We start from the raw sequence: 27,362 nt of genomic DNA on the forward strand, positions 1-27,362 counted from the left end.
ATTTGGTATACACAATGTAAAAAGAAATTACAATTATTACAATGATGTCTAATCATTTTTTATTATTGGTACACCTGCTAACATCTATCTCTCATAGTGGGGATTCCCACTCTATACAATTGAGTTTCTAGTAAATCAATTTATTAATTTTCTCATATTTGAAACTCCCGCTACTTTGATAGCAGAAATCGAATTCAATCAAAATTACGAATCGTTTAACTCGACTTTAATATCGATTTCAAGTCAATACATTTATTAATGTTCTCACTTTTCAAACTCCCGCCATTTTAATAGCAAAAATCAAATTCAACAAATATTACATAGCGTGTCACTTGATTTTTAATATAAATTGCAAGTAATTCAGTTTAAAAGCAAAAAAATAGAACATATTGAATAATAAAAATCAACAAGATGTGCATAATAAATAAATAAAATATGATCTTTATCATATACATGATGTAATCAATATATCTATACAAATAAGTAATCAATAATTAGCTGTCATATTATTGAACAAAATTCAGGAACATGTGATTGCAGGAAAGTAATTTAAATAAAGCGCGCGAAAATGATCTTCAATGGCTATCACTTTAAAATGAAAATAATAAAAATCCTATTAATCTTTTGTTTAATTAAATGTTTATTTAAAATACAATTACATGTAGTTTGAAATAAAACTCGAGTAAAATGATGAGGACGAATGAAAAGTATGAAAAAAAAAAAAGAAATAATTAATGTGTTTATTCACATAAAAAAATATAATTTATTAATAGATTCTCGTGAGTTCGTTGACCGTATTAATAACAAGCATCTGCTTAAGATATAAAAAAACAAGACAAAAACCTACGAACGTCTATTTAAACGAACCTGTCTCGTAGGCGAGGTCATATGGCGAATCATGTCGTCTGTGAAAAAGATGGCGACGACAAATAACAGTAAACCGAAAGGAAGGAGATTATCGAAAGAAAGTATAGATTTTTATCCTCTTGCTGTGCATCTGTTAAGTAAGAAATTTTCTATATTAAATTTCAATGAAAATATAATATTATTTGTGATATCTCATAAATGATTTATTATTTTTTATGACAACAGGTATTGGTTTTGGGTTTCTACACCGGTGGCATGTATCAACGCTTTTTGAAAATGATCGACACTTTTCTCACTTATCAGAGATCGAAAGAGAAATGTCTTTCAGGACCGAAATGGTTAGTTTAAAAAACACAAATTTTATATACAATGTTCATAGAGAAGATTAGTATATATGTTGTTTTACAATGTTATCAATACTATTGGTTTTTTAGGGAATGTATTATTCGTATTATAAAACCATCGTAGGAGCAGAAAGTTTTGCTGATGGTGTTTATAAACTTGCTAAGGATAACATATCAGAATATGGAAATGTGATAAACGCGTGCAGAAAATACAACCTCTTGCCAGAGGTAAATGTTTCTCCAACACAACGATTATATATCTTAACTTGATTAATTTTGAGATTATTAGATGATTTTGTATATATAGATTACAGCCAGTTATTTCTATCACAGTGCCAAGAATCTAGGATTAATATCGCAAGAACAATGTTGGAAAGTAAGTTTACTAGTGTATTTTTTGTTATTGTTATTTCTTTGGAAAGAATAACCATAAGGCAGTTCATTTTAGACAGAGAGAGGAGGTGGTTTACCACCGGTAACCAGCTGTGAAGGATTAGGCGTACCTGTATATTTTTATCTTGAAATAGTTTGGATTACCACCATATATACGGCTGCTATACTTTTTAAATACTCTACATATATGAGTGATTCTGTGTTCGGTGGTATTATTACCATGCTATTATTTTTCTACAATCATAATGAGTGTACACGTGTTCAGTGGACTCCGCCATTAAGAGAAACCTTTGCATATCCAATGTTACTCTTTCAAATGTATTCGGTGACTAAGATCATTGAACGACACACTACGCAGGATATACAAGGAACTATAAGTTGGAGAGAACTTACCGATGGATTATATGTGGTAAATATTCATACTTCTTTTTTGATAATCCAAGTTATTAATGCGTTGACTACTAGTGTCATATCTGCGACAATAATCAAAGCGAAACATAAATTCTCTAAAATATCTTATTTTACTGCGTTACATAATAATTATATTTAATTACAGAATATGCTTTTGGGAACCGTGATTAGTCTGTGTAGTTGGCAATTTTCACAATTTATCTTGGCCACTCAAATACTAGCTCTTCTTATTCTTAAATGGGTTGAAATTATACCTAAGAATCTATTCTTATCGCTAAGTAGAATATATACAATTTCTAGTATTTTATCGGTGGCTGTGATAGATGGCACGTTCTTATTTAATTCTTTATTCGCGTGTATTTTGATCGGTAGTAATTTCGCAGAAGTTCTTGCCAGTAAATGTTCTCGTTTCTTGAATGGCAGAAAAGAAGTTATTTTTGAGATAATTATTGCTGTACTTTTCATAAAATGGTTGAAAACATATATTCTCACCATTGAAGATGACGCACACATTTATAATATTTTAAAATCAAAACTAACAGACTATAAGGATTTTCATACCCTGCTCTATACGTGTTCTCCGGAATTTGATTTCTTGCAATATAAAACTTATGAAGCAATCATCAAGACTTTACTTTTGCCAATTGCAATACTCTCAGGGATATTAGCACTTTATTATTGGTATAGAGAATATGAAAGTGAAGGATATCCTTATTGTATAGAAGCAGACGTATGTTACAATGGATTGCAAACTGGAGCTTTCATTATTATGGCTGTATTCATTATGAGATTAAAACTTTTCATGACACCACATCTCTGTATAATAGCAGGGTTGGTGTGTAGTAAAAGATACTCGGAAAAACTTGGATTAAGAAGTAAAACAATCAGAGGAGCTATAATAGTCTTACTTATAGCTGGTATGTCTTATCACGGTTTGGAAAGATTTCGAGAAGAACGAGGATTCGTTGGTAATTAATATTCATATGTTATTCATGTATTAAACAAATATATTTCCCTCATTGCTTTATAAAATCTAAAGTAATCAATATTTTATATTCATATAGGAGAATACAGTAATATCGAACAGGAAGAATTATTTGAATGGATAAAAGAAAATACTCCTAAGAACGCAGTATTCGCTGGTAAAATGGCATTAATGGCTAATTTGATGTTATCAACTGGAAGACCTATTGTAAATAATCCTTATTACGAAAGTGCAGAAATGCGGTTAGTTTTTTATTATTAATATTTTTGATACAGATAACATATAAATTGATACGAATCGTAATAAAGTTATTATCTCATTTATTTCAGAAATCGAACGATGACAGTTTACGAAATTTTTAGTAGGAAAAATGCAACATCCGTATATCTTAAATTAAGAAATATGAATGTCGGTTACGTTGTATTAGAAGAGCCATTATGTCTCGGATACGCAAATGTGTAAGTTTTATAAACTTGACCTTCTAATTAACATATTAATCCTTTGCACTCCCATAGTGAGTCTCACTATTACAGTTAATACAAAGAACAAGATTGTAAATAAGACTCATCGTTGGAATGCTAAGGGTTAATTAAATGTCTACTGATAATTCATTTTCTTTTTAGGCCAAACGGTTGTCAAATGGTCGATTTATGGGATGTGGTTGATAATGGAATGGCGAAAGCAAGTGGAAAACCACCCCTTTGTCCATTATTATTAGAAGGGAACGCTTATCCCTTCAAACGAGCTTTCATGAATAATCATTACGTAGTTTTACAATTAGTTTATTCGCATTATCTAGAATATAATCCAAAGACTTCCACGCCGCTCCAGTATCAATTTTGAATATTGCGTTCGAGATGACTGAAAAAACGTGACTAATTAATAGATACAAAGATTCTTCGTAATATAATAATATCTCCTATAGGCCTATTTTTCTTAAGAAAATGACGGGAAACAAAAAGTGACGAAAGAAAAAAAGAATTACACAAATATTATATATATATATATCTATAGAAATATTATATAGGAATCAATATATATATATATATTTTGTTAACGCTAATTTGTGAGATAAAGAATGGAAGAATTTTCTTTTCGGAAGAGGCGTACTCTTTTCGTATCTGTATAAAACGTTTCTAACGAAATTTTAATTAAAATCGAGTTAGGAAACGAATCTATTCGATAATGAATAATTCGTTTGAAGATAATACAAGATCCAAACAAACGAGAGTTGATCGTTAACGATTATAGCTTCCGACTGATCGTTCGAGACTGCTCAAAACATTTTTATAATGAAAAGAAGAGAAAAATAAATTAAAAAAAAAAAATTATAAAGTCAAGAGATACCTAGATGGTTTTTTTTAAATTTGCCAAGAAAAGTAAGGAACAATTGGAATTTAAGTATTAGACCTTTTCTTTTTTTTTCAATTATAAATTTTACTTGTAATATAAGAACAAATTTATATTATAGATTCATTAAAGGATTTTCTGTGTGTGCGTGCGTTTTGTGTAAATAATATAATGTAAATATTTAAGTTTCTTTTTTATTTTCTATTCATTTTTTTATTTTTATACATTCCACAAGAAAAAAGTTCGAGAATATAGAATGCTTATTAAACTAGGTTCCTTCCTCGCGCGTCGTCCCTCATCATCGAAGTATTTTTATCGAAGTGCTAACGAAGAGTAAACGATTGGTTGGATGAACAAAGTAGAAAGAAAAAAGAAAGAAAAGAAAAAAAAAACAAGGCAACGAAGAGCGCAAACGTTCGCACCGATGAGGATCGGCCTTGAACGATCAAAGCATGTGCGTGGATTTGCCGTATGGGATATGATGATGGATGAATGTTTAAAAAAAGAAAAAGAAATACGCAAGGGAAATCGAAAAAAGAAGAGAAGGCGAAAGAGAAAATGGGGGAAGGAAAGGAAAAGAATTGGATGGTATGGGATGGGACGGGACGAGAAGCGATGGGAAGGGAAGGGAAGGGTAAGAGAATGATAGAGGAAGGGACACCGAGGGAAAGATCGAAGTATCGTGACGCAAAGATAGCTCCGTTATGACCGACACGGCATAGCACCTTCACTTTGGAGTGCAACAGATAGTATAGTGGAGAGTTCGAAGCGTTTGCTATACTACGTTGTGCCGCTGACCCAAATGAATCCTACTGACAGTCAGTCCCGGGCCGGGCTTCTTCGCGGTGATATTGCTCCCGCGTTCTTACTCTTCAATAGATTTATATTAAAATAAAAATAATAATAACAACAACAACAACAACAATAAAAATAATAATTATTATAAAGAACACAATAATAAAAGTCTGTCGCGTAAAAAAAAAACGTTGTTATCCGCGTGTCGACGAGAGAACATAAGAGAAAGGGATATCTCGTTCGTTTTTAATCGGAGAGACATTAATGCGCACCAATAATATCGTTCCCGCATCGGTTACGTGATAAATTGTTTCCCATATTGTCACTTAATTTACGAAACGCGAAGGAGAAACGTTACCACGATGAAGAAGGGATTCGTGGAAAGTGAAAAATCATTCTCAACGATAGGATAATAGTAGGATTAAATACGGAGTTACGATCGTTTTGAAATTTGTTCGGGAAAAGTATCTATGATTTCGTGAATCTTGATTGGCTTTTAAATTGGTGGAGCTTCGATCGTAAGGCGGGAAAGGAGAAATAAAAAAAAAAAAAAAGGGATAAATTGAAATTTTCAATGAGAGTATAAAGAGAGGAAGATTACGAAAAGATACACAGGATTTATGTTAGAACACGTGTAAGTATGCTAAATCGGTACTGCTGACTGTCGCGAGGAACGAGGGTACACGGTCGATCTGAAAATACGCATTGCCGGGTTGCTTGTGAAAAGGAAAGAGAAATACTACGAGACCACGGTGAAAAACGACGAAGGTGGAGGAGGAAGAGGAAGAGGAAGAAGCAAAAGTAGAAGAAGAAGAGGAAGAAGAAGAAGAAGAAGAGAAAGAGGAAAATTCGTTCGCAGGATGTAAAAGATTTGCTAGAACAACGTTTAACGATAAAATTAAAATAAAAGGCAATTTACTGTCGACATACGAAGGATTTATTTAACGAGGAACCCATAATTTTGTCAACGAAAAAGCAGCAATGCGGTTGCAGTTAACAAGGGTGTTTATTGTTCTACGATAATCATTGACAGCACCGAGTTGCCAGTGAGTATTTAACGATCATTTAAACAAACATTATTAAACGCGTCGTCGAGGGTGACAAAATTTCATTTCCTTCATTCACGCTTGAGAAAAACGAGAGAAACCAAGGCGGGAGGAAGGGTGAGAGGGAGGGAGGGAGGGTAGGAGGTTGGACCTCAAGGACACGTCTTCCACTTTGCGACCTTGTCTGCGATTTACCAACGAGAGCCCATTAATTTGCTCAACGAGTAAGACTCGATGAGCGCTTAACTCACTATAATAATGACTCTTCTTCCTTCATTAGATCATTTTTTTATAAATCTTCTTACGATCTTCTCTCTTTCTTTCTTTTTTTTCTCTCTCTATTCCTCTAATTAACACATTCATTTAATCTCTAAATCATAGAATGCATCATCATCATCATCACTTGCAATAACGATCGTAGGATTTTATTATTAGTCGAGAAATCAGTCGAGTTGGAAACCCTTGGAAGTCGTGCGAGCAGAACTCGTTCCAGGTTGGCCTCGAAAGCGACCGCGGGACAACATAGAGAGAGAAAAAGAGAGAGAAAAAGAAAGAGAGAGAGAGAGAGACGGGTCGTTGCCGTGTTAGGAATTTGGCACGACGCATTCTTCGAGTACGGGGCCTCGCAAAAACTGGTGATGCAAAGAACACACCGAGGAAGAAGAAGAAGAAGCCTTACTAGTTTGTCCTGAATCTTTAGTCGATAGAAGAAGAAGAAGAAAAAGAATTAGTCGATCGGTGAAGTCTCGAATGCCGTTTAATATGATTATCGATTCGAGCATGTTCACATGCTAAGACTAATCTTCGCGATTTTCTATTCGCACATACATACTTATATAAATATACATAGATGCATAGATACATACGTGTATAAATACATTGAGAATATCATCGAGTATCTGTTACTTTCTCGAGCCACGTATTTCTAACCTACTTTTGCAAATCGTAACCCCCCTTCTGAGGGAGGGAAAGAAAGAAAGAGAGAGAGAACACGATGGTTACTATCGCACGGAGATACTCGTGCCAAGTCTTCTTTTATCACGACGGATGATTCGGATCGTTAAATTCGGTGCAGTGGCCCTGCGAAATCGTCGAAAGCCGAAAATTTTTCAATTCGTTGCTGCAGTTCGTTCGAGGAGCCTCGACTTATATTCGCTCGGTAGATCTCAATTGAGAAAAATAATTAACTTTTATAAATAACTTTTTATATTAATTTTTTTTTATACTTTTATAATTATTTATATATAGCCCCTGTTAGAGAGAGATAGAGAGATCTTCGTTTATATTTATACCCACACGTCTCTATACGATTGAAGGTATTTAATAGAAGATCTAAATCAGTCGTACGATTAATTAATTGAACGACCCACGTTCTACGGACGCGAGGACATTTATCGTGGGAATATAAAAGAGTGACCGGCATCGAGTAGAATTCTTTTTTCTCTCTTTTTTTTTTCTTCTTTTTTTCCCTATTCTACGACACACAACCACGTCTTTTCCGCGGTGAAACGAAATAATCCTATTAAATCAGTGAGATTACTCGAGAACGCGGTGCATTTATTATGTTAAGTCCGTTGCACGATTGATTATTATAGTAATTATCTCTCTCGGTTCTATTCGTATACACTGTGGATGGTGTATAAATAACGGGAAATATACGAGAATACCAGAAAGAGAGAGAAAGAGAGTGGGAGAAAAAGAAAAAGAATAAATATAAAGACACCGGTTATAACAATAAGAAATTCAACGACATAATATTTCCATCAGGAAACTGGTGTAATATAATTTCAAGGTAGAGGCCGTTATTTTTCTTTAGCCTTACGGTTAGGATAGATTTTTTTTTTTGTTTTGTTTTAATTTTATTATTTTGAAAGAGCTTTTACAAGCAGAATAAGTAACACTCGCCGATATTCTTTGTATAAACGAGAAATAGAGAGTAGGCATCAAATCTACGAGTTTAAAGAGAAAGAGAAACAGAAAGAAAGAAAATTCCAAGCCGGAGTTTCACATGACCGAGTTAGAACATCCAGTTTTACTGGGACAATGGTTATGACACGGGAGATCGCTTTCACACCACGTTCTACGTGTCTTCTCGCGATACATCGCGATGTGTTACTCCTAAGCTTTGCGCTAAATTAACAGAGGTCATAATCATAAACGTCATTTTCGTCCCTCCACGTACGTCATAACGCAATTGCGGACATTGCCATTTCGATGATAATAATCTTTTAAGTATGTATGTACATGTGTTTAACTCTAATGTTTACGTGTATATTATGTCTGCATTTAAGTATATACGTTTTTGCGAAAGCAAATGAGATCATTTATGAAACAAGATTAGATCATATAATATACTAAAAAACAAACGAAAAAACAATTGAGTTAAATACTTCGAGGTTTTATTTCCTCTTCTTCTTCTTCTTCTACTTCTACTTCTTCTTAATTAATGAATTTACGATCGTTTAATGAAATTAAAGTCGACTATATAAGTTTCCTTACTCGAAAAATGATATGTCCTACGTGGTTTGAAAGTATGAAACAACTTTCTTTGAGATAATTATTAAGGAGAGTATTATATATTATATCGTTTGGACGTTTAATTCTCCTTTCTCTTTTTGCATGACTATTTATAATATTAGACAATTTGTTTATTCGATAGAAAGTTTGCTTCATTTTCAAACCTCTATCCATAATTTTTAATTACTCGCTTACAAACTTGCGTATCTCCGATTTCTCTCTTTTTTTTTTCTTCTTCTTTTTTCCTTTTTTCTACTCATTTTTATTTCACGAAATTATGATTGATATTTCTTTTTTTCATTTTTCGTGTGAAAGATGTAGAAATTATTTTTAATATCGAATATATAATAATTAGTTAACGATCTTTTTTTTTTGCTATTCTTAAAATTGTATTGAATTCTTTTCACCCACATACACGCATTTTACTCTTGTATATATATATTTACGAATTAAATTTATTTTTTAATTTGTTATATGTTTAATTTTTTTTTGTTTATTAATTATTGCTTTTCTTTATCGATTTAATAGAAGACGATTGTTTAAAGTGATTTAACACGTTCCAATTTTTTTGTTTGTTCGACTTTCGAAATTCATAAAATTCTTCTCACCTAGATATACACAAATATCACTCATGTATTCTCTCTCTTTCCTACAATTTGCATTTCACGAAATTGATTTTCCCCCATTGAAAATATGTCAAGGAAAGACATTCATCGATTGAGTACATAACAATTATTTAGATACTTCAACGCTCTCGAATCTTTTTCTCCGACTCTCACAATTCATTAAATTCTTTTCAAATGTATATAAATATATATATATATAGGTCACGTTTATTGTTTCTTTCATACAATTTTTATTTCACAAAATTAATTATGTTTTTTATTCTATATAAAATATTATTTTATGTCAAGGAAACATCTATCCATTTAACTAATGATATAAAACAATGATTTTAATATTTCAAAACTCTTTCAATTTTTTTTGTTTCAATTCTCATAAAACTTTTCTCACTTATATATACATGCATTAGTATTCACGTATTTATATCACTCTTACATCAAATTAATTATATTTCTTTCAGAGAAAATATATTTTGACAGGAAAAAATCATGAAATTATTTTCACTTCACCCCATAATACTGCAAAGGGGATTGATTTGTCCTATTATTAAAAGGAAATGAAAGTGTGTTACAAAAATCTTTCTTTCTTTGAAACATTTTCTCATTCGAAAAGATTCTATTCGCGTTTGAATATATAATAGATATTTTTTTTCTCTTCCTCTTTGTTTGTTTTTTTTGTTTGTTTGTTTCTTCTTCTTCTTCTTTCTCTATTTCTTCCTTCCCGACCTTGGTAACTCTACGGCACCTATCGACATTCCAACTTAATCGAACGGCACGCCTCCCATAACGATGGACCCGAGCCGCATACCGATGAGCCTTTTACGAACAACACACACACACACACCTACACTAATCTCTTTTTATGTTCGACTGACCTATAAGGAGAGAGGCGCAAAACCTTAGAACGAAGAAAACGGATGATACGTTTGACTTCGACCGGATTTTCTTTAATGCATTCAACTATAAACCCCACCGTTTACTCTTTTATAACCCTTTCTCGAAAGAAGAAGAAGAAAGAAAACTAACAATAACTTACAAGATTCTATTCCTTGCTGTTTATCTTAAAAATGTATTCGAAAACATCGTGTAATCGCGCTTAATCCTTTTTTTTTTTTTTTTTAGATTTACAAAGTTCACCTTTCAAAGCTAATAATCGGATTTCACAATTGGAAACATTTATAATCGGGATTAGACGTTTAACGATTAATAAAAATGTATGCTTTTCGTGTATAGTAAAAGTAAAGATAAAATACGCTTATCTTTTTTTTTATTTAACAGTGTCCTATATTGAAGAACTGAAAAATATATTAAATGCAAATAAATCAATCTAGTGTTGTATGTATTTATATGAGCATATATAATTCCATCGAAATAATAAACAGGTATCATCAATAAAAAGATGTAATCGGTGAAATTATCAAAACTTGGGAGAGAGAGAGAAGACTATAGACAGTAAATATAAACATAACGGATCAGTCGTGTTCGAGACGTGAATCAAGAATCGTGTTACATCTTGGGGATTACTCTTTCTTCTTCCGGAAATTAATCCCACAACGTGAATTCTTCATTTTAATTTAATTTTCATCGATATTATAAAATATAACTCGTGCGATCTTCGATCCAATATCTTTGATCGATGTTTTATCTTTCTATGGGAAATGAAGTTTTCTTTTTTCTGCAATATACACATACACATACACGTATGCACACCTTTGAAAAAAAAACCGGTTTAACGTAGCAATTGTCACGGCTGATTTCACTTGGATTTAGAGTGTGCCGCAAAATTGAAAAGCATATTGGTTGCACCGTACTCTACTACACTTTGAATTTTCTTACCACGGATGGTAGATATCGAGAGAGAGAGAGAAAGAAAGATATATCGGAAACAGGAATGTTTTATGATCATACACAACCTGGATAAACGCGTTACGTAACACTTGAACTATGATTATTGGCTTACATTGAAGAACACCGATAGACTTCAGAAACTTGTTAGAATAATCACACGATCGAAAAATACGAATGATTATAATAATAATAATAATAATAATAATGGCAACAATACAACAACGGTAACAAGACTTTCGAATTCTTTATCCCGTCGTCTCGTTTCGTTTCAATTTAAAAATGTAAAATGTTTTTCTAATCTTTCTTCTTATTTTTTTTCTTTTTTTTTTTAATTTATATAATCTTAAATTCATGTATATATATATATGTGTATAATTTTGTGGAAATTATTTATGGTACGTTATTGTGTTTAATAACTTTATAGAAATTTGTTCATTTGTATCGTTGATAAATCGTTTTGATCAGTATTCGTTGGAAAATATAATAATTCGAGTAGGCTTTGGCAATAAATTAGACCGCAGTTCTGTGCGGAATAGAAAGTTGTAAAACCGTTGCATTAAGAGAAGAAATGAACCAAAAGTGAAAGAGAGAGATAGATATAAACAGGAGATTTATAATATAGAATATATATATATTTATAAAAAAAAAAAGGAAAAAAAAGAAGTGGACAATCTCTCGCGTGAAAAATAAGCAACGCGTAAATCGTCTTCCCATTCTCGTATTCTTCCGTCTTGAGATTTAACACGTTACACGGAGAAACGAAAAGATTCCGTGCTTCCTCGTTTCCATTATAATGCGAGTTTCCATTTGTAATACACAAGGAGACTTCCGATTATATTATTAATCTCATCCGACTCTCTTCCTTGTACGTTATACAAAAATACATGTGTGTTTTTCTGTGTGTGTGTGTGTGTGTATTGTACGTATGAACACACGGTAATTACTAAAGCTTTCATCGAGATGAAGACGTCGAATAAAAGAGATAAGAATCACTCTCACTAGAAATCATTCTCTCGTTTTGGAAACGCGAAAAGAATTCTTAACATTGAAACATCAAATCTGACGAAATTCATTGTAGAAAACTTAGATGTTGTGTTTTTTATATTTGACTAATAAGCGTATACGATGATAGTTCTCAAATATAATTATCATTTTTATTTAATACGAATATCCTTGCGGAATTTGTGGATCTAATGTTAATTAAAAGTTAGATAAATGTTAAATTTAATAATTTAGTAATTAATTTCATGCTTGCTTAGATTTAGTAAGATTTCGTAAATAATACTTGCTTGATTCGAAATGAATCTAATTTTGGATGTATTTCATATAATTCTTTTTTTTTTATTTATTCTCGTAAATTACCGAAATTAATATGTCTTTGAACTTTCTTTCTTTCTTTCTTTCTTTTTCATATTTTTCTCGTATTAATTTATTTTAGAGATGCGAAGCGAGGTTAGCGAATGGTTGGCAACGTGCGTTGGTTCGCCGATATGTATCCTCTTGCTTTCTTGGTCTTTGCTAATCTATCAAAATCAACCATCCTCGACGAAGAGAAGAATAGACGTATTAACGGTGGCAATTCTTGCGGAGAGTCTCGTTCATCAACTTGGATTATTATTTTATGCTATCCTTACTTTAATTCGACCAGCCAATCATTTTGGAGGTAAGGTCTTTTTTTTATTATAACTATTAATTATATATATATATATATATATATATATATAATATGATACATGGAAACATATTACATATATGTGCGTTAATATTAATATAATTGAATTAATAACTATATATAATAATATATAATAAAATAAAGGGGATGAAGAGAAGAAAAATATTTCTATATATATATTTTTCAGAATTATGTTCAACTTTAGTTTGGATCCTAAATTCATCGAGCATACTACAAGAATTGACCTTGACGTCTATCGCAATTTTCGCAGCAATAGGGAGCAGAGATGAGAGGTTTAATTTAACAAAAAATCATTTGAAGTATCATTTGGTCAGTTTAAGCGTAATAAGCGCTTGCATTGGTATAACAGGCGTTCTCAACTTTGAACCAGACGTATGCGTATTTCTACCGCAAGAAGTATCCATGAAATATGGAATATTCGTTAATTCTTTAAGATGTTTACTCTTACTTGCTTCGCTAATTGGTTTATTGATAACAATATTTAAAAGTTTGTGCCGTACCCCAAAAGCAGAATTATTAAAATCTGTTTCGGATTTGTCCGAGACAAGTTCGAAAAATTCATCAGGTGCTTTCGAGTGTCATCCTCATCAATGGGATCCATCGAGCGGATCGTGTACCAGTGGTTCGACCAATAGCAGAGCTTGCCTACGTAAGAAAAAAATTCACGTCGATGAAAGTGGCGAAAGATCTACGGTTTACAGCATTCTATTCGTTTGTTACATCTTCGAGCATCTTCCAGTACTGGTGAGTCCAATCGAATCGATTCGAATCGAATCAAATCGAATCGAATTGAATTAAATTCAATTAGATAATCTCTATTTTATTGAAAGATAATAAGAATTGTATTATAATTCGCGCTTATTCATCATTACACGTTAAAATCGTTACACTCAGATTTGATAAAACTATTACAAATCGTTGAAATCTAATATAGCTAAACTTTCAATAATAAATTCTATTATTATTCCTGGTTATTGCGTTAACTTTCTTTCTATCTTACTCTTTTATTTAACAACTATTTGAAACGGAGATAATCGAATAGAAAAATAGGTTCCGATGAACAGTAAAGCATTACGTAATCGTCTCTTAATTCGCGTACTTCGAATCAAATCCATCGTACGCTTTCCCATTATAAACGCGCAAAGAATTTACAAAAAAAAAAGAAAAAAAAACTAATGTATCTCTTTTTTTTTTGTTGGTTTTTCTTTTCACCCTTATTTGGACTAATTATTATACTTTCGAATCTATTTTAACGAGCCTAAGGCGACGTAATTTGTTACCGCGACCGTCGATCAACGATTCAAAGAGAAAGCAAAAGACTCGTTGAATTAAACGTTTCGTATTTGTTAACGCGTGTTTCTTACTTATATATATANAAAAAAGGCAACTTATGAAATGTCTAAGACATGGGACAATACTATTGAGGTATTATATATTTTATGAGGTTTTTTATTCATATTTTTTTATTTTAATTTTTCCATTGAAGAAATATTAAATTTATTATTTTTTTTTTTTTCTTTACGATCCACTTGTTTCTCGTGAAAACATCAGAGTATAACCAATCGAAGAAGAGGATGTTTCGAGATCGCCTATGAAATTACATGCGGCACTTCGTGCGTAACCGCGTTGTATAATTTACATTAGTCAGTCTACTCTTCACTCTACTTTTTCGGATTACCGGAACGGTGCATCCAACAGAACAAAGTAGTTTTCATTCCCCCTTCGAATACTTGCCCATCTATATAACAATCTAGATTGCAACCGTTGCCTATACAAATACATCCAATAACCTGCAATTTAACGATCAACGTAATAAACGTCTATCTTTCTACTATTACAAATCAATTAACTTGTTTTTTTCTTTACAATATAACTGAAAAAAGATACATCGTCTAATATATATATATATTATACTAATAAGTATATTAATAATTATAATTAAACGTGAACAAAAAAGAGTTTAACGCGTAGGGTACTACAATTAGTGTTCGAATGAAAATATTTTATTCTTTTTTTTTATTTCAAATCGACTTTCTAACGCATATTTAGTTTCAAGGATATACATATATCTATATATACGTATTTCAAGCAAGCAAAGTATAACGAAATATGAAAGATAATAGATACAATCGTCGGGTAGACGTTTGCGTATAGTAGCTGACAATGAGACTATCAATGTGAATCGCACTACGAGCATAAGAGGATATTCGTGCGACTGAACTCAAGCCGGAAACGAGTCCGGTCGTGCCTCGATGATATATCCGGAAACGCATATTTCTTTTTCTCTCTTAATTTCTTTTTTTTCTTTTTTTTTTTATTTAATTCTTTCTTCTCGTCGCGTGTTTTTTTCTCTTCTTTCATTTTTTCTTCCTTTCTTTCTTTATTTTTTCTTTTTTTTAATCGTTCACAGGAAACCCATTTTAAAACGTGAAAGTCCGCCCTCTTCTATCCAACTCCCTAAAGAGGAGGGGGTGGGGAAGGGGGGGATCCCTCGCGCGTGGTCGTTGCAATTTGTCGACGAAATTCGAAAGTGTTAACTTAATAAGGACGACGACCTTAATGTACGATCCCAATTATGATTCGAGTAACGTCGTATGATTCGTCAAACCCAAAATTATTTTCTACGAAAGAAACTTTTCTTTTTTATTTCCCTCACCCCTTTCCATCTCACTCTCTCTCTATCTCTCTCTTTTCTCTCTTTCTTTCCGTGTTACTATCTTCATGTATCCCATTTTTTATTGACTTTTTTCATGAATATTTATACTAGGATACTTTACACGCATGACGCATACTCTGATTACATCTCGTAGGAAATCAATTCTCGCGTCAATTAGGTTACAGTAACAGAGATACAATGACGTTGTCTTTACTTATTACAATGTCACGAACAAGACTTTGATCATTTTTTTTTTCTATTCCAAAAGATGAATATTTATTTTTTAACACTAGACTCACCGACCATGCCAATTTGACTCATTTGTTTGCTATATTATATATAAAACTTAAATATTAATTTTTTGTTAAATGTATATTGTCTGTGTGTGTGTGGCTTTTAATATCATAACAAACTATCCTTCTTTGCTAATATCTTCATTCAAACAATATTTGTGTAAGTCTTTAAAAAATAATGTGAACAAAACATCCGTAAATCTAATATTAAATGACAAACAAATATTTAAATTGTGGATATATATGTGTTTGTCGAACAATGTTATGAGAAAAATATTTTTTCATTCGTAATGGCGAGAGTTGTTTTTTTTACGCCTATGCATTAAGAAGAGTTGCACATACGTACGCGTGTTTCAATCGTTCCATTCCCTAATTAAGGCAGTAGTTTCGATTTCATAGCACGGACCAGACTAACTATTACTCACGTAACCATCGGCCCAATGCACGCACACACACACACACGAACGACGGTAAGCGAAACAAACTTCTAAAAGTCCCCCACCCCACCCCCACCAACCCCATACGAAGAAATTTTCTTCTACGTGATCATAATTCTGCCGCGAACCTTTCCGTTTCGTTCGAGTTACCAAGCAACCAAAAATTTTGCAACTAGTCGATATAATATAATATATAATAGTATAAATACGAGACGTGTGTGTATATTATATTTGCGTGTCTCTTGAAAGAAAAATATAGCAAGTATTTTTTTACGAACAACAAAATCATTAAACAAACAAAATAAATCGAAGTATACGTATCGTTCATTTTGAAATTGATGCAAGTCCATTTTCTGTCCTTTCGAGAAAATTAAAAGTATGCGTATTTGTCAATGATTAAAAAATATTAGTTAATTATTTCAAGTCTGCCCCAATGTTTCTATTAATTTATCAATATGCAATTCGCTAATTTTTTAAATTTAAAATAACGTATACATTAACGTGGTTCAAATGGACTTACAACAATTTACATAATAAACGGTACATAATATATTATTCATCGTAAAAAAGAAGAAAAAAACATTTAAATTAACATAATCGAATCGAATCGAATCGATATAAATCCATTAACGATGATAAAAAAAAAAGAAAGAAAGAAAGAAAAGATTGCATTACGTGAGCTGGCGGCTTACAGTAAAATCGTTTTTTTTTATCAATCGATCTGTTCGTAAAGAGATCGAAAGAATTCGACTATAAGAAACGAGAACACTTTTATTCAAGCCAAGATGATCGAGAACAGCTACTACTATTTTGTAAGAAGTAAGAGAGATCGTTGAAGTTACATTGAATTTTCACCGTAAGAGTCTTTCTCTCTCACTCTATCTCTCTATCTCTTTTTCTCTCATCGACGTGTGTTGAGATGCGCAAAATTGCATGATAACCGCGAGCGTGTACTTTTGAAAGCGCGACCAACGAGTTTTCACCGTAAATTCCTTCCTCCATCGACCAAGTTTCCCCCCTCAACTCCCCTACCCTACCCTACCCCTCTCCCCACGCCACCTTCTTCTCATTTTAACCATTACCGTCAAAATCGAGCGACTAAAATCGAAAGTTGTGTGTACACGGTGTGCATTAGCGTTCCAACATATATATATATATATATTTTTGTTGTTGTAACATTTTCGTGAAAGAAAATGACTGAATTGGTAGTTAAACGAATGAAACTAACCACACGTAGAGGTGCACGGGGGTGCATCGACGCGTAAAAAAAGCGCACGGCGATGTACTCGCTTTATGCACGCGCGTGCACGCGTATGTGTACACGCACATGCACACAGGTTACAATTAACAGTACGTTTAATTAGCCGAACCCGATCGTTTCTTTCGACGTTTACAAATTCCGCTAGGTGAAAGCCAAGCAAAATTCTATCGTTCTCTCGAGGTTTGTTCTTATTTATTATATTTTTTTTGTTTTGTTTTCCTTTCTTTCTTTCTTTCATATATATATATATATAGATTTTTTTTCTTTTTAGATTAAAATCTCTCATCAAAGAGAATTTATTAAAGAAAATTGCGGAGAGAATAAATTTAAAAATTTTTGTAATTTCAAGCCTGAGTACGTACTAATCGACGTGAATAATCAGAACGAATAAACATTTCTTTTTTTCTTTCTCTCTTTCTCTCTCTCTCTTCCTGGTAATAGTAATAATTTCATTTTTCTAATCGTAAATATGTATGTTTATTACACGATAGATCAATTTTGTTACGTTACAGATATTTTCCATCAAGCCGAGTCTACTGAGAAACTTTTGTACCCCGCAAAATTTGGCAATGTGGTTGCCACTCGTCAAGGATACACTTTTACCTGTTTTCTTGGCGATTTTCGATAAAATGTTTTGCCGTTACGTCGCCAAAGTTTACACGAAACAAGATCATGCGAGAAGACTCTCACACGGTACTGTCGTCTTTTTTCCTTTTCTTTCTTTTTATATTTAAGCACAAAATTATAACTGTTTCCACTCGTGTATACCCAATTATTATTTAAATGGATTACCTTGTCAATGTTGAACTCATTTTTACGTTTTTTCTTTAATATTTGTATATTATATCGAACCTTTTTACTTCGAGCAAATATTTACGCTAACCTAAGCATAGACACTGTACTGTATTCTATTTCACTATTATAAATTCATGAAGTGTTGTCAAAATAATTTTGAATTAATTTTGAATAATTGCGCATAGAAAAATTGGTTAGTTTTAGCTCAAATTCAATAAATTCATATTTTAATAAATCTTGCTGTAGATAAAGGGGTGGTAATGTATGATATATGTAATATTTATTTATATAATAATTAGCAAAAATAATATATGAATTTATGTAAGGAAACGATTCTAATGAAATTATCTGGAATATGTTTAAACATTTTATTAAATAGAAAGAAAATCTAAGATGAATGTTTTCTCTTGGTATAAGAGAGTTTCGTAACATAAGAGTTCCTAAGACAAAACAGATGGTTTCCATCCTTTTCTTTAAAAACATGTTAAGCTCGAGCTCGCGTGGGAAAGGCGCGTAACTTTTATACTCGTTCGTAATACGCGTCGTTGTTCTACGTAAAAACATTATTTTCTTTGACTTCTCATCATCTGAATGAAGTGATTTTCTTTGCTGAGTGTGATCTATGTTTAAAAAAGACAAAAAAAAAATAGGAAAAAATTAAAATAGGACAAACAAAAATGATTTCTAGATAATTCAATATTTTCTTTCAGGCGGCGTTGATGGAAAATTTCGACATTTCGAACACGACGCTGAATACAAATTACAATTGAACCTAAATCACGGCTTGAAATTTCCCTTGACAAACGGAAGTCTTTATGGTAGATTGCACAATCATCAAAATAGAGGTAAGATTATATTATTCGGAATGAAATGTTCAAATCGAGACATTCTCTAATGTTTCTTTTTTTATTTTTTATTATATCAACATCGAAAAAAAAATGTAATTTTATTATAAATTGTTCTCGAAATAGTAATTTCGAATGGAAATGATATTTCTATTCAATAAATCGCAGTAAAAATATTGATTAATTTCGTTTAAAGGTGATACGAACTATATGAAAATCTATTCATACATTTCCATATACATAACTTACAATAAGATGAAAATGAATTTATCAGAATATTACGTACGTTTCATATTCCAGCCTTGAAAGTAATTCCTCGTATGCACGCGCAATAAGAAACTATACTGGAGGTCTCGTTTTAAAAAAAAACACGATTCAAAATGAAAAGTTAACTCGCGATTAATAATTTCGCGTTAATTGAAAAATTTTTCAAAGTAAAACAAAGATCCTTTTTTTTTTGTATTTTTATCGTCAGTTATTCTCGAATAATACGTAATTAAACACGTACCCGCGAATTATAGGATGCAATTTATGTAAAAAAAATAAATGGATGATGGATGCATTTGTTTCGAAGTTAATGAAAAAATGCTTTCACGTTTCTCCGCGTGTTAATTGAACTGAGATAAATATTAGGATTATATTAAAAAGTAGAAAATAAGTAGGTCGGATGTATATTTTCTAAAAATCTTCGTGTTTCTCTTTTTGATTTGATTTGTATTTTATATTTTTTTCAGGAAAAACGGGCACGATAACAATGGGTGTACAACATTATCCAAGATCGCAATCCGTAAACGAGGACAGCAACTATGCTTCGCTTCCTGCAGAATTATCATCGTTCACTAGTTCGACCTTCGAACCGCGTCAAGAAATTCGACATAACGAATCACCGAAAAAAAACACGATAGACGATCGAGCCGATCGATTGTGCCGAGCTAATGATAATTTCATCGAATTAGCTGGAAATCGTAGAAAGATCGGTAGTACAGACGTTTTCGGACAAAATATGGAAAATCTGGTACAATTGGATGATTCCAATTGTAAAAGAAAATTTGCCAAAAGTTTAGAAGAGATATGCGAAGAACCGCAACAACGAAGACACGCCAGAAGTGTTTTAGGATTGGATAGTTTGGTAATCACTTTGGATAACGGTATGAGAGAACAACAGCAACAAGGGAGAAATGCTCTTAAAAGAAATCAGAGTTTTGATCATGCGAGGTAATACTTTGTTTCAATTCGTATTAATAAATTAGTTGTTATGAAATAGTAGATTATTTTTTAAATCATTCAATCACCTAAAAGAATTCTTTTTCAAAATTAAATATATCTCTGTTTGTCGTGTTGTGTAGAAAAAAACAAATCAATTTTGGAAATAATTCAAACGCACAAATTTGTATTATTTAGACCATTTACAAAATCACAAATATTGTTTTCATACGAATTTCTTGAAGTTTCGTTAATATAATTAATTATAATGAATCGTTAGATTGCTTTTTCACGTTCGACAAAGTACCATTTTCGGTAACTTAACATTAAATCATTCAATTCAATTCGATATTACCTACTTACGGTGTATATATGGATACTCTATAAATGGTGAAGTTAAGTGTCGGTCTGATTTTCATGCGTTGAATTGAACGCACTACACGTAATCGTATCTATTATTCGTAGTCGTTATAGAAAAAGCTGTTTAACCAATTATGGAAGTTTAACAATATTAAATTTATGTATACGTATCTAACAACGAGTGAAAGCAAAGTAAGTAATTCGAATCGTGACTATCCTCAGTTTATTTCTCCTTAACGTTTTGCACGGTGGTAGCAAGTAGAATAGTTGTTCGATTTCTCGATTATCAAAAGTTAATGGAATCCTGTTGCTTTCACCCGACATTTATGTTCCATTTACTTTTTGATCTTTCCTTCTTACGCTAATAACTTTAAACCGGATTAATAAAACTAAATAAAGGGACAAAAGAGAGAAAAAAATATAACGCGTATACAGAGTGTCCGATATTTTTCTTGGAAAACGAACGGTATCAGCGTATTTTTGAATTGAAACGAAATATAAGATTTGAATGATTTATTTTCGTGTAACATTTTTTTTCTTATTCGAATACTTTGACACTGTTTTAGTATGGAAAAAAATATCAGGCAATCTGTACAATACATTTGAACATTTTTTTGTTTGTTAGGTACCATCGACCAATTCTCGATACAAGAACTTACGATTTAAAGAAAGATGAACACAGAAGGGAACAACAAAGTATTCATCAGAGACAAAATAGTCAAGAACTTGGAGATAATTACGAGACGTCCGATGACGAAAGCTGCGATTTAGAGAACGGAGACTTCGACACTATGAGTTCCTGTAGGAGCAGGAGTAGGAGTTGTTGCTCCGTTACAACGGTTGCTAACGACGACTTCGAGTACTTTCAACGTAAGGGGACCAAGGTAATTCTTTTACGATCTCGGCATTCTTTTCCAGCTCCATAATCTTTAACTTGTTATCACAATTTAACTTTATTCGTATAAGCACATGTATATCCCTTTTAGTTATAACGAAAAATACCAACCAATTTGATGCAGTTTTGTAAGATCTAAAGGAAAAAAAAAGAATACTACTAATCTTTTGTCGTGAATATATAATATTATTATTTTGCGAAATATTCTAACTAGGAATTTTATTGAGAAATAAAGGAAGAATAAATTATTAACAAATTTGTTCAAAATTGTATATACTAATCGGTTTTATTACAAATTATTCGAAAAAAGTAGAAAAAATTGTCATTTAAATATTACAAAACAATGGTAGAAATAGAAAATAAATTTTCAACTGTTAATAAACGCGTCGAAAATATTAAGCTAATAGTTCCGATTAGAATTATGCATCATGATACTTATTAACAAATATCGAAAACAATAATATATCACATTGTTCAATGCTAGAAGGAATATACATACATCTAATAAATATAAATGAAAAGTTGTCAATCTCTAATAGCCAGTTAACAGATTTTTCTTATCACTCGAAAATAAAAAACAAATTTATATTTCTGAATAATAATTGAAAAGAATCCTGTTTACTCTCTTAGGAAATTAGAATTCCGCGAAGATCGTTTAGAATCGCCTGCATGTTGTTGTTGTGTTGTTGTTAGTTTGCCTTTCCTTTGGTTTTGCTTACGTAATTAGTAATCGTGAGAACGTCCTGTATTGCAGGTGGAGCTGTTGCCCTCGAAGCGAAGCAGCGAGGTAAAGGTCAGCATGCGATCTTTCACGCCGAGGATCATAGAGAACGATACAATCGATCGGGAAGATAGAAGAATCGGTAAAACGATCATCAACACAAAGCCGAGTATACAATCGTATCATTTGAAGAAAAGAATTGGACCAGGCTTTTCTATGAACGATCTCGACAAATTGACCACCATCGAGAGAAAGTTTCCAAACTTGTCGATGGAAAGCCTGAAAAGTATCCTCAAAAATTCCGACGTTAGTTATTTGGACAATGGTGATATCTGCAGGCACGATATAGGTGGCTCGGCACCGGACTTTAAAAAGATCTTTGTCACAGAATTTATCTGAATGTAATTTCTAAAGTATCGTCTGATTTGTTTTTGTTTTTTTCTTTCAAATTTATATCCAATTGAAATAATATCTTACGTGAGGATTTTCTCAAACGCGAATCATTGCCAATGAAATCTTTTTTTTTCGAAGATTAAAGTTCTAATCTATTATTGGATTTGTAAAAGAAAATATATCTTAGATTCGATTCGGCGTGTTCATTCTTAAATCGAATCAATCGTGACTAATAGAGGATATTTATTATCTAAACGAGTGAGACAGATTATTTCGATGGCAGGAAGCCAAAATTCGTATATAAGAAACTTTGTTTTATACGTATGAATGTGTTATACGTATAGAATATACACGCGAGTACATATATTATATACGTGTGCGCTATGTAAAAATATTGTAAAATATATTTCCAGTGTATTTCAGTGACTTCCCGTAAGAAGTTAAGCTGGTAACAGGTCGACACGACGCGTACGATAATATCGCATTGAATTTGTTTTGTATATAGCTTGTACATTTTTTTATTATTATTAATATTTAACGCTATATATAAATATATATGTGTAAAAACACAGGCGCGTCATAAATTGGCGCGTGGGTGTTCATTCGATTACGTCGTAGAACGATCATGTTCTTTTGTTTTTGTTTCTTTTTTGTAACATATAATTGCGAATAAAAAGTCTCTAATTAGGAATTAAGCACGATTCTATTTTGTACAGGAAGTAAAAAAGAAAAAAAGAAAAAAAAGAACAGAATTATATCGATAAACGCGATAAGCTAACGTTACGTTTATTCGAGTTGTTAGAAAGTATAGCGAATTTAAAGTTATATGCATAAAAAATATATGAATATATCCACATTCAACCAACATATATGTTCAAACTTTAAGAAATGTTCTCTATAATCCTGGCTTATGTGATAGAACGACGTGGAAAAGGCCATTCATCGGTGAAACTAATAGAAAACTTGCAGAAACCAACGGAATTTTAAAATCACGCAATTTGTTCGGATTAAAGAGTAAATTCAATGTTTCTGGGTCGGATGGAAAAAAAATTCATATAGGTGGAAACGTAATGCGAAATTGCTGCAAAATAAGAGATGTTGAAATATTTTTTTAATCTGCTTTATACATCATCGTATTTTTTTACAGATTTATTTATATTTGGTCCATGACTACAAAATCACATATAACAACGTATATTAAATTGTACATGTAAAAGCGAGTCACGTTTAGGATTTAACGTTTATGTAAATATCTTACAAATTATTTTGCATTTTAAATGCAAATAGAACACAAGTCTTTGGTAGAAAAAAAAAAACAAAAAAAAAAAAGTTTAATCAAGACAACGGCATGACATTTCGTCGACATTCAACGAGAGTGCATAAAAAAAACCTATCCTAATCTATTACACATCCTGTGTCACGAGTATTTTTCTCGAGATATTTATCGTTCGTATATAATTAATTAAACACGTAAGGTTTTCTTTTTCGTAATAGCAATCAATGCCGATACAAAATGATAATCTAAATACATAATATTTGTTTCTTTTTATACTTAAAGAATTTAATTTTATTGCATGGTCTACTGACTAGAAAGTGCAACAACATTTGATAGAAATGCAACGAGATAAACGAATATGCATCCGACAAATGTATACAAATGTAAAGAAAATATTAATTGCTATTGTGAGAAATTGTCAGCTAATTACAAGTATTAAGAGGAAACATTTGGTTTCGTCAGATACGTCAGAGACTTTCTTCTTATCCCCATTTATACTAATCACGAGTATTATTCGTTGCAGTTATTTTACTATACGACTATTAACTTATATATTCTTTGGATTTTGTAATATACGAGCATAATACAATCATTTAATATCAGTTTGGGTGGTATAGCAATAGTAATAAAAATCTTTACTAGCCTTTAGTATCTTAAATGTCGCTATATGATAAATTTGAGAAAATAAAAACTGACATGGTCAGGTGAGAATGATTCATCGAAGGAAGGATGAAAGTGACAAGGATGGTGATCGTAAGTGGGGGGAATACTTTGTTCAATAATACTTATGCTAAAAAATAATGACTGGTAATTCGAGGATAAGTTATTAGATCTGAACGAGTGTTGCAATAACAAATATTACGAAAACGATGATGATGGCGAAGATGACGTAGAATATGATGAATAGGATGAAGAAGGTCGCGAACATTCTTGCGATTGATTATCATTCGTATAAAATAAATCATCTCCGCGAAAAGTAGATTCTATAATGGTCTGCATGTTGCACTTTTGCCCGTTAGCCTTGAACGCTGATAAAAGCCATTCCAATCTGGACCACGCCATAGGAGATCGATGATCTTGAAGCGAACTTTTAGGCAAACTGTTATCCCATTGTCTTGACTTCTTCTTCTCCATTGTCATTGGCATAGGAATATACTGTGGATTATCTAAATCCGGGATCATCTAAAAGAAAAGAAAAAAAACGAAAACAATAAATAAATATCTTTTAAAACAATCTTTTTTATCTTGAAATTGGGTTCGTTAACATTGTTGAGAGAAATAATAGAAATGCTGGAAGATCGATTAAAATGATAGGAAAGTTATGTCATCGTGTTGAAATAGGGATAACTGATGTTTGTAGGACGTGTAATGCAAGCCTAAAACTCTCTCCTTGTCTGAAATCAATACTCGAAGAGCATTACACTGTTACTAAGGATTCTCAATCCCCCTCGGATTACCAGATTCACGTCACCCCCGTGCGAATAAATGAGAGAAACAGAGAGAGAGAGAGAAAACTAAAGAGAGAAAGAGATAGAATGAGAAAAAGAGAGAAAAGGGAAACAAAAAGGAAGGGAGAAAACGAGCCAATGCGACTAAACGTATAAGCAGAGTTCAACGATCAATGAGAGAGGGAGGGTTGGTTGTTCGTTGGTAAAACGACGCCTTAACTACGATGTCACAATGGAAAACCTCTTTCTGTTTCTGCTTTACTGATGGAGAGATGAAACGAAACAGTGAAATAGAAAAAGAGAGAGAGAGAGAGAGAGAGAGAGAGAGAGAGAGAGAGAGAGAGAGAGAGAAGAAAAAATAAAAAGAAGAACAAAAATAGAGAGAGGAAAACTTACCGGTTTCTTCTCATCTTGGTAAGGTGGGATAGACATTAAGTAGCCGGATTATAATTAATTTCTCTCTCTGATCGATAAACAATAATATGTTACTAAATGTAAAAGACAAACACACACTTTGTTTTCTTTTGAACACTATAACTCTTCTTTCACAATCGAATTTCTTTATTTTCTCAATTAGAAAACCTTCCTTCCTGCTTGTCTTTGAAGAGAGAAAAGAAAAAAAACATTCAAACTGAATTGAATAAAACAATGAAAATAGGAGTATTATAGAAGCGTATACTTGGAATTATATAAATTCTCCTAACTTCACAGAATGATTATGTAACTACCAGTTTGATTCATTTTTGTTTCAATGCACTTACAATTAGTTACTTTCTAATAGAGTTTCTCAAATGTAAGCGTAGCTTTATAAATCGAACAAAAGACGTCCAACGACGAATGAAAATCAAAGTAAGATGTAACAATGGGAGGGGTTTTAATGAATAATTATTAAAATGACAAAAGGGGAATCGCAAAATACTATAAGTTTTAAATGTAATTGAATTATAAGTTATAAACAAAAATCGATATTATCGTGCTCGAAATATCTAGAACTAAAATCCCATGAACAATATTTATTAACAATGGAACATATTAGCTGACAATGAAACGAAAGAAAGATTCGATAGATTTATCGGATTTTTATTTTCCAATATATATAGATAAGAATTTATCACGAACCAGCGAAGAAAGGATTCAACCATTGACGAGAATAAAAGATAAAAAAAAAAAAAGAAAAAAAGGAGAACAAAAGGAGAATAAAGAAAACGAAAGAAATGGGAGAATAAAAATACATTCGATCGTTCATTGTTTTCACACACTCTCTTCACCCCACATTCCTAATATTGCGAATACGTTTTTAATACAAAAAAAAAAATCAATTATCTCGTCTATCGAGAAAAATGGATAACGTAACTTCATCGATAAATGAATAAATAAAAAATAAGAAGAATATATATTAACTAAACGATCGCGTTTCCAATAAAAACGAAGATGAAGGAAGGTGTGTTTAATTATCGAATGATATGTCTTACCTTGATCGCTCAGTTTCTCCTTCTTAAATTGACCTCGTTCGCAAAGGTCAAGGTCGTCCTTTCGACGTCCAACGAAGAAACTCGAGTAAACTCTTCGTAGCTTCAGCTTTATCTCGGAAGCACGGTCCAAGAGTAACTGAACAAGGGCAAAGTCGGCAGAAAACATCAGCTGGCTTGGCAGCGCTACACAAAGGGTGCTTTTCTCACTCTCACACAGAAATAATACAGCACACACGTGCAAATACACAACATGCACGCATACACATGCAACGCTCTTTCCCTTTCCTCCTCTTCTCTTCTCTTCTCTGCCCTTTCCCCTCAACCCCTCCAACACTCTATCTTTTCATATAAACTTTGTTCTAACCGAAGAAGGAACCCACATATGTTGGTCACATGGAAGAGAAAGAGAAGGGGAAAACTTTTGGAGAGAGACAA

The 27,362-nt window shown here is 32.1% G+C and overlaps 2 protein-coding genes and 1 long non-coding RNA gene across 5 annotated transcripts; 2 read left to right on the forward strand and 1 right to left on the reverse strand.

Annotated features, from left to right (window-relative positions):
• The first annotated feature begins 837 nt into the window (after positions 1-837).
• Positions 838-5,720, forward strand: LOC106785261 (probable C-mannosyltransferase DPY19L1). Of its 2 annotated transcripts, none has more exons than XM_014745562.1 (9): positions 838-1,004; positions 1,093-1,205; positions 1,302-1,439; positions 1,545-1,587; positions 1,664-2,013; positions 2,161-2,983; positions 3,080-3,242; positions 3,330-3,458; positions 3,624-5,720. In XM_014745562.1, the coding sequence occupies exons 1-9, from the start codon at positions 899-901 to the stop codon at positions 3,841-3,843; spliced, it is 2,085 nt and encodes a 694-aa protein (XP_014601048.1). In that variant the 5' UTR covers positions 838-898; the 3' UTR covers positions 3,844-5,720. The 2 variants fall into 2 exon arrangements, with proteins under 2 accessions (XP_014601048.1, XP_014601047.1); XM_014745561.1 differs by having other exon boundaries at positions 840-1,004; positions 1,519-1,587; positions 1,660-2,013.
• Positions 5,150-24,400, forward strand: LOC106785259. Of its 2 annotated transcripts, none has more exons than XM_014745560.1 (8): positions 5,150-6,191; positions 12,618-12,842; positions 13,039-13,616; positions 18,032-18,212; positions 19,025-19,159; positions 19,894-20,374; positions 21,348-21,592; positions 22,372-24,400. In XM_014745560.1, the coding sequence occupies exons 2-8, from the start codon at positions 12,620-12,622 to the stop codon at positions 22,470-22,472; spliced, it is 1,944 nt and encodes a 647-aa protein (XP_014601046.1). In that variant the 5' UTR covers positions 5,150-6,191; positions 12,618-12,619; the 3' UTR covers positions 22,473-24,400. The 2 variants fall into 2 exon arrangements, with proteins under 2 accessions (XP_014601046.1, XP_014601045.1); XM_014745559.1 differs by having other exon boundaries at positions 5,155-6,191; positions 21,348-21,606.
• Positions 23,849-27,362, reverse strand: LOC106785262. The gene is made up of 2 exons (XR_001381508.1): positions 26,928-27,362; positions 23,849-25,189 (listed from the first exon to the last, which is right to left on the reverse strand). It is a non-coding gene; the product is annotated as an uncharacterized LOC106785262 (long non-coding RNA).

This window comes from Polistes canadensis, unplaced genomic scaffold (assembly GCF_001313835.1).
Source record: "Polistes canadensis isolate GaletaPanama2010 unplaced genomic scaffold, ASM131383v1 scaffold_47, whole genome shotgun sequence".
Lineage (NCBI taxonomy): Eukaryota > Metazoa > Arthropoda > Insecta > Hymenoptera > Vespidae > Polistes > Polistes canadensis.